Source organism: Parasteatoda tepidariorum, chromosome 2 (assembly GCF_043381705.1).
Source record: "Parasteatoda tepidariorum isolate YZ-2023 chromosome 2, CAS_Ptep_4.0, whole genome shotgun sequence".
In the NCBI taxonomy this organism is placed as follows: Eukaryota; Metazoa; Arthropoda; class Arachnida; order Araneae; family Theridiidae; genus Parasteatoda; species Parasteatoda tepidariorum.
The window spans coordinates 49084775-49094097 of record NC_092205.1 but is presented as its reverse complement, the minus strand read 5'-3'; the positions used below and the strand labels follow the sequence as shown (position 1 = coordinate 49094097).

Sequence of the window (9323 nt, the reverse complement as noted above, 5' to 3'; positions counted from 1 at the left end):
ATTCTCTCATCATCGTTAAAAAGAGCTTCAAAAAATTATTAACATAATTACTTTAATATATTATATGTAAATATTCAATACAAATTTTAAGGTGCATAAATTTCACACATTCTAACACCCATAATTTCGCTAGTGCTTCCCTAAAATTCATCGAGTGGCTAAGTTGGGAACTTATATTACAAACCATATTGGTTGAAACAAGCCATACGGTGCTCTTCTTTATTAATTAAACTAAATTGTAATAGTTGATAAATAAAAAAGTCAAAAGTATTAGTTGACAGATAGCAAAACACGATAAATGTAAGCTACTTTGAAAAATGAGGCAAAAATAACAAAAATAAATATGATTTTTTATTAATATTTACAACATTTTCAATGAGATTTTAATGAAATGTATTCCGCTTATACATTCGAATGAAAACAATATGCTGAAATAATTAAGATCTAAAATTTTATGAAGGTTTTGGCCTCGAGCCAGGTCTGTTATGACCAGGTCCACGATTTTGACCACCACCTCGGCCTCCACCCCTCGCACCAAAAGTACCTGCAGAAAAAAAATGGAAAAACAAAAAGGAAAAAGTATTAGCAAACACAATAAACTTAATCATCAGGGGAAGGTTGCAGTAATAAATAGTATGCATATAACAGTTTTTTGAACAAAAAAATGGATTTATTTACTAACAACAATTAAAGAACAAAAATAAAATAATATGAAGAGTTCAAAAATGTTTAAAAATTTTCAAAATTCAACATTTTGAAATTAAGATCATTAAATTTTAACTTAAAAAAACGTTTGAAAAAATTTAAAAAATTCTATTTAGAAAAGTTTTAAATTCATAATTTTTACACAGATAAAAATATATAAAAAATCATACGAAATAAAGAATAAACAAAATAGATCATCATCTGTAAATTATAATCTTTCTTAAAATATAAAATCAAATAGTTTTAACCCACTTAAACAAAAATCAACTTCACAAAAAAAATTGTTTAAACAACAAAAATATTTCAAAATTACAGAAAAAAAACCTGTACAACGTGCAAAATAAAAAATAGACAACTTAATAACTTTTCCTAGAATTATTCATTTTGTAGATAAATTCAATAATTAATGGTTTTATAGATAAAGCCAAACTCGCAAAAAGTAAATTTAAAATCAAGAGGATAAATTTTTGACTGCTCTCCTGATTAAATTATTTTAACCATATTTTTCAGATTTCAGCTACCCGCAATATTTTGAGGTTCAAAAATTTATATCCAGTATAATAAAAGGAAATTCCTTTACTTAAAATATCATCAGCTCATGTTGATTAGCATAATTTAAGTCAAATCCAAAGAGATTAAAATTGAGATGTGTCAGCATGTAAAAACCCAATTATTCGAGTTAAAGTTATTCAGCTTTTCTGTTCATTTCCATTATTATTTATTTATTTCGTGCTCTGTACACAGGAAAAAATCTTTTCTGTTAATAATGAAATGTAAAATATAGTAAATGTAAAATAATGAAATGTAAAATATAGTAAATGTAAAATAATGAAATGCAAAATACAATCACTTGATTTTGAAACATGTCTTTTACTTTTGGCACTGGATTAAAGCATGAAAATATAAGCATATAAAGTTAAATTCAAAATTCCAACACTAAAATGCTATGTTCTAATAATAAAATATGAAACCTATTCACCAGGATTAAGTATTTGATTGATAATGGTAAAAGTTCTGCACCCTAACTAAATGTTATAAAAAATAATTTAGTTCATAGCTGGGCTACTCTGTCAATCTGGGAAAAGCTTTCCTGGAATCATTTCATTTTGAAAAATGTAGGACTAGAATAACAAATAAATTATAAATGAGCTTTTAAAACAGTGCAGACTGGACATATATAACATCTACATGCACCAAAAACCAAAACTGACCACAAATAAACAATGACAACCAAATTAAGCAAGTGCTGCATTGTTATAAAAAGTAGTTTTTTAAGTTTAAAACAAGAAAAGCTTAAAAAATTATTTCAATGAAGGGCAAAAATAATAGTTTTAACTACCTCTGCCACCTCCTCTTCCTCTTTGACCCATTCCACCTCTTTTTAAATCACCTCTACCCCGACCTTTAGACAAAGTTTCTTCTTTGACCATATCAATAACTTCATCTGGAATACGCATGTATTTAATTGTGCTACCTCGAACATAACACTCAGGCATTCTCCAAAACTTATCCCCATCCTAAAATACAAGAAAAAAATACATATAAGATATAAACTAATTAACTTTCAAAATTAAATACAGAAACTAACAGAATAAAACTATGCGTTAGCATATTTTCAGCAACATCAAAAAAAAAATTATAAATAAATAAAAATCATGTATATATATGTGTGTGTATCTATATGTGTGTGTTGTTTAGTCAAAATGGATTAAGTTAACACAGGATGCCTAAGATGAAGTATATTTTAAACAGTTAATAGTTAGAAAAAAGTTAACCTGATAATACAAGCTATATCAAGAGATAAAGAGAATTTATTTACATACAGTAATACCTTAATTATTTAAACCTTTTCCACTGAATTTATTAATCTCTGTTAACAGATTACAAAAAAAAAATTTTTTTTTCAGTAAGAAAAATAAAAAATAAAACACTCTGATTTAAATTATTGAATTTTTACAGAATTAGAACCAGAAACTAGTGAAGTATGGTTTTCTTTTCAAGAACAAAAGTGGGTCAGCAAAAAACTTTTTTGCAGAATTATTTAAAAAATGCTTTTTTTTTTGCAAAATTGTTTTCAAAAGATTGTTTTTCTCGCATACCGGAAAGAAACGCTTGAAAAACCACCGTGAACTCAATCGGAATTTGAACAAAATTTCACCAATTTAATTTTTTTGCAAAATATCATTAACAAGACATTTACAGTTTTCTTAAAATAAACTCTTATTTTTTTTTCTGCATGAGCTCTTGATGACTCGAATTTATTTATTTTTTCATTTATTTACTTATTTTATGCAGACTTGCAGGAGCAAGACGCGACCTCGGCATAACTTTCAAAATTAAAAAATTCCGTAGTGGCTGGAACTGTGTACTGCTGAAACTTGAAATTGATAGTATAACTTCTTTTTTTTTTTTTCGGAAATCGCGAAAATTTAATCGATTGTTGGCTCTAGAAAAAAAAAAATTTTCACTTCTTTAAGGAACTTCATATTTTACTTTTCAATAAAATATGACTGAGTGAAATTTTGTTACAAATTCAGACATGTCAAAGAAATATAATTACATGAATATACCTTCTTTTTGTATTTGGCTAAAATAATAATATCGATTAAATATTTTTAACATTAGATTATGACCTGAAAATTACAAATCCCGCATTTGAAGTAATCACTTTAAAACACACAACTAGATCTAATTCAAATGTAAATCTATGTGGGTGATTTGAAAATTATTTCTGCAATTATTGTCATAAATTTTTATATGGTTTTCTAAAATCTCAATGTTTTTCGCTAATCTGTTATTACTACTGATATTCGATTAAAAACATGATAATATAACAACACCTGAAATTCGAATCACACATTTAAGGAATCACTTTTTGAGACGTTCATTTTGTGCCAATATCATTGTAAATCCATGCCATGTTTCTAGTATTTTTTTCAACAGTTACTGTTGCAAATTTGCAGATTTTGAAAAAAAAAAAAAATTCTTGAAATTTTTTTTTACACAATATTATTACAACACTCGAAAACCGAAAAGCGCATTTGATTATTCATTTTTAAAGAGCGATTACACCATTTTTTCAACAATTATTGCTACTGATTTCCATATACTTTTAAAAATTTGAGTATTTTCCATATATTATTACTGCACATGAAATTCAAATCTTCATCTAAGCAATCAATTTTTGTAACAATAATATTGTAAATCCATATGTTTCTTAGATTGTTTTTTCAGCAGTTCCTGTTATTGATTTTCACATGGTTTTTAAAAAATCTTAAAATATTTCATACACTATGATAAACTTAAAACTCAAATTGCACAGTTGTGTATTTACTTTTTGGCAAGAAGATTCGAGCAGGGTTTTTTTCCGATTGTTATTGTTTTAGTTTTTTGTATTGATCTTCACATAGTTATTACGATATTATTTATTCAAATGCGCAAATTTCGAAACATGCATTTGAGTAACCTTTCTTTGAAGAGTTCGACAGAAATCCATATAATTTTGCTATTGGTGTTTTTTCTTTATTTTAATGAATTACTTTTTTTTTTTGAAAATTACTGCTATGGATTTCAGAATTTTTCAAATTCGTTTTTATTAATGTTGTGACGACTTCCAAACTGCGATAAAAAAAGGAAATAGAGTTGATGTCCCCCTCCAAAATGTGATAATATCCATAATATTAATATATATATTCCTTTAAATGTTATAATATTATGAGTTGATGAATAAAATCCAGTTTTATTCCTTATGTGTAGACCTTTCAAAAAACACAAAGCACTTCTGCTGTTATAATTTGGTTGCAAATATATTTCAGTGTTCTCCCTAAGCGTTTTTAGAAAGGCTCGCCTTTTGATTCCTATAAAAGCGCTCTTGTTGCCCTTTTTTTTGTAAAAATAAGCCACACTTGAGTAGATGTCAATTAAAGGAAGCAAAAGATAGAGGTTACTTGTTGTTAGAAACTAATTTCAACATTCATAGAGAAATTTTCAAAAATAAAAATTATAAAAATTTAATAGCAATAACAACCATTCCAGATTTAAATTGTTATACGTCTCTTCAATGAGTATAATTACGTCCCATTTATTTCTTCTCCAAGTCTTAAAAACTGTATTCTTTGGGTTAATTTTTTTATTTCTCAAATCTATTATTTTATAATTAACATATTAACAAAATGTTCTTAAATAATGCTGCTATAATTATATACTTTGAAACAAAAATATATATTTTTTGTTGGAAATATTTATGTTTATGAGGAAATAAACAACGATGAATGAGCAATTACGAGGGTTGGCGAGTATAGCGAATAGAAAGCAGAGCCGTCTACTTTTTTAAATTCTTGGTAGATATGATACATATAAAGCATGTATTTTGCTAATTCACAAATAGAAATATATATAATATTTTATTTTTCAAGTTTAAAATAAAAAGAGTTTTATAAAATCAGCTCTGAATGTTACACTAGTCACCATGGAATGATCCTAAATTGACAAAGAATAAGTGACTTTAATACTACAATGAAACTATTAAAGAAAATTTATAATGAGAACCAAAAATTAATAACAGGACACAGTGACTGAAAATTTCGTCCAATTTACTGAAACTTAACTTTTAGCCTTCAAGCTGTCGCATACAATTTGAAAAATTCAATTCACTTACAAAGGCACCAGAGGGTAATACTTTATAAAAAATTGTTGAAAACCTTACGTCTTACATGTAATCTAATATGTATTATGGACTTAATTTTGTTATGCTAAAATGCGGTAACAATTTTGTAAATAAACAAAAAAAATAAAAAGAATACTTTGGAAGAGAGACAAATACAACTTACCCGCGAAGTGCAAATAACTTCTCTCAAATTGATATTCATCCAATTGTCACAGTTGACAAGATGACCGTTATATGTTTCACCATTTTTTAACTCTACAAGCTGAAAAATTAGAAAACAGAATTTATAAATATTATCAACAATTAACAACAAAACAAATACAGTAGAAGACAAATCGATAATTTTCCATACGACCATTCATAACAAACGATACAGGAAAATGATGAACGCAGGCCAATATAAGATGTTAAATAATCACTTTAAAATGAAAGAAACATAATAAAGTGATTAACTTGAAGATTGATAAATAAACATTCAGAATAAAAAACATTTGTACTTACTACAAGAATATTTAGAATGTTTTTTATTTAGAATTATTTATTTAAAATGTTTGGAAAGTTTGTTCTCTGTAAGTTTGTAGAATACAAAAAGTTCCCCATCGTTTCAAAGACATTAAGGCATTCTGCAAATGAAAGCACTGATTGTAATTCTGTTTTTCCGTTTTCATCAGTATCACTTTGCAATTTTCAGTTTGTGCAACCATTTTTTTAATCAACAATACAGTGGGTGATCGGTTAACGAACTGATCGGTTAACGAACACTTTCACGAAAGATTTTTGTGTTCGGTTAACAAACACATATTCGGATAACGAACACTTTCAAGANACCGATCACCCACTGTACGTAACGTAACAGAATCAATTAGAGCACACATTTCTGAAAGGCCTCAAAGCCTTTAAAACAATGAGAAACTCTGTTGGTTGCACTGACAAGAGAACAAAAATGTCCAAATATTTTAAACAAATAAATACATTAATCTTTCTTTTGCATCATTGTAAATTATTGTAAATTTATTAATTTCCATACATTTTCTATTCATTATTTGATATTATGTTGACATGCATTGGTCGTTTTCTTGGATTTATTTCTTAATGAATGGTTTGTGATGCCATATTAGGCATCATATATTTCCCAGATTATAAAATTTCTTTAATTTCTGAAACTTATTTTTTTTAATCCTTCGTAATTGAATTTTAATTGAAATAAACTAATTATTTAATTTTTATTTTTTCATTTCAATACTTATGTAAGACTCGCTAATTCAATGTTGCGACTAAATTTAGAACAAAAATCTATTTATAACACTTTATTCTTTATTTCTTACCACAAATATGTTTCCAGTCCATTGTTATACTAATTTTAACTCTCTTTTCGGCAATTCGAGATCGCCAAGTTATTTTCAAATTTAATATTGATTGCTTTAATTTTCGGCTACGTTATCTTTCTATAATTCGCCAACTTTGGATCTCTTCCTGTGCTCCTAACCATCCATTGGAACCAATTCTTACACTTTAAATTCAGAACTCTTGGAGTGAAGATTGGGGGGCCCTTTGGGGCCTCCCAGACCTAACCGTTGAATAATCTTAGCTGAAATTCTCGATATGAAGAAAATTATTTCTTTTCATCCCTTTAAGGAATATCTTTTCTTTACTTTTATATTTTTTAATTTCGCCATTCTACTTAACATTTACTCAACCCCTTAACTTCCACGGGCGTATATATACGTCTCGGCCAGACGATTCGTTAACTGCCGCAGGCGTATATATACGCTTTCCCGAAGTAGGATGCTTTGCATTGCGCTGCTATAAATAGAACCACACCCCTCTACTTCAGAATGCAGTAAAATGACCTTGAAAGTGTTTGCTTTGNTAAATTGGAAAATAGTTAGGGGGAAAAAATTGTACATTGAAAAGGATGTTATGGAAAAGTGATATCGTATTAATTGCTTGCATGTCTCTATTCGGGTTTATTCTTTTTTTGCTTTTGTTTCCCGTGTCTATATGGTGCTTTTTATTCTTTCCATCTTCAAAGAAAAATGCATCGCGTCTTCAAAGAAAAATGCATCGCGAAAATATTCTGTTTGTCCAAGAAAAAAAATTTGTCATGAATCCCGCTATCAGTGCCAATGTGATGTTGGTTTATGTTCCATGTATCAGGATTTATCATGCAACAGCTAAGTTTTAACATCTTTTATATTGTATTTTTATTATTTAATTTAAATTCCGTATTTTCTTTCTTTCCTTTTTCTTGTCTTGTAAAAGTAAACTGTTTTTAAATTGCAACGGGTGCATCATTTTTCCCCACCAAAACACAGCGTAAGAAAGTGCACTTGAGCGAAAAACGGTGGCACTGGGGAATGAATCGCATAAATTTTACTCGGCAGTTAAGGGGTTAATAAATTTATTTTTCCCTAAAATGAATTTCATTCATTTTTCTGGGATAATATCAACATATAACATCCAAATTAAGATGTATGATGATCAAATTAAGATAATGGCCAAAAGTTGGCTTAAAACTACAAAGATGCTATCTGTACAAATTCACTAATTCAAATAATCGCCGCCTTTGCATGGTCCCTTGAGAAATTGATCCAGGTTCTACTCTATTTATAACTAACACAATAACTCTTCTCTTATTCCTTTATAATATAAATCTTGAAATTGCCGAGAAAATCTCTAGCAAACTTGAACAAAATACTTGCAACCTATTTGTTTATACGAAAAACGCACTATAAAGAGGAGAGTGACAAGTTATCGGGGAGATTTTCATATCCTGATCTGTGGCAGAATAATCGCCAAGTCTTGGCATTTTCCGGGCAACGGCCCGTTAGAAACTTAAAAAAAACATCACAGAAAGGGACCAACTCGAAAGGTATAACTCGTAACCACCCCCAAGCAAACATATACAAGCTTTTTTTTTTTAAATTGCAAGTTTAAAATCTATTTGGCCCCTTGGCGATTGCAGTTGGCGCAACAGATCAAGATACGGAAATATCCCCCCTGAGTAAACATCTACATGCTTGTTTTTTTAATGTTTTCCATTTAAAATCAATTTAATGCCTTGGTGATTATAGTTTGCATGACAGATCAATATCCTCATCAGGATAAAAATAATTATCTCAAAGTATAAATCTGGTGATTAGGATATTGCCAAATAATCTAGCTTTCGAAATTTAGAATGTGTTGTAAAAAAGTGTTTTACTCATGAAAACAATTAAAAAGAACCATATCCAAAATTGTTAAGCAACTCAATACCCTTACCAACTCTGTACATTTACAAACAGAAAAGTTTTCAAACCAGAAAGATATAATTAATAGTTATCATTGTTCACTTTGAACATATTCAGCCTATATTACTATAAAACCACAAATTTTTAAAACAACTTACCATGGGGTGGTTTTGTGCTGTTCTTAGAAGAGACAATGGAAGCTGAAAAATAACGATGGTAAAATGAATAATATTTACTAAAAATATAAGATGTTTAACGAAAAACTTCGTTTGAGAAGAGCTTAAATGTTTATCATAGAATTGCTTATCAAAATGGAAAACTTACCATTTTAGTTTTATTTGCAACACACCAAAATTACAATTTATATTGTATAAAATTAATGCAAGAGTAACAAAAACTATTTTATTTATAACAGTATTACCAGAAATAATACAATATTTGTTTTCATTTACTAAAATTTGATACCGGAAAAATATGTATAACAGTCACAGTTACAGCTTAAAGAGTAAAGGTTTCAAAAAACCAATTTTTGATTCTGTCTGATTTGCTTAAGAGCTGCACAAATTTCATTTTCTCGAAAGAAATATATTCTAGCAATAATAAATCCCGTGTATCAAAAGCTTTTCGTTATTCAAATGATAAACTAAATGACGAATGGCATTAACAAACATTCTAAATGAATATCGTTAACATAGACATTCAACGCAAATACTGATTTAGTT

General features: G+C 28.2%; 1 protein-coding gene across 1 annotated transcript; it reads right to left on the bottom strand.

The window, feature by feature from the left end:
- Positions 1-329: 329 nt before the first annotated feature.
- LOC107443327 (U6 snRNA-associated Sm-like protein LSm4) lies at positions 330-9081 on the bottom strand. Its single transcript, XM_016057153.3, has 5 exons — positions 8926-9081; positions 8760-8801; positions 5535-5633; positions 2045-2222; positions 330-544 (listed from the first exon to the last, which is right to left on the bottom strand). Exons 1-5 carry the CDS (start codon positions 8926-8928, stop codon positions 453-455), a joined length of 414 nt encoding a protein of 137 aa, XP_015912639.1. The 5' UTR covers positions 8929-9081; the 3' UTR covers positions 330-452.
- Positions 9082-9323: the final 242 nt, after the last annotated feature.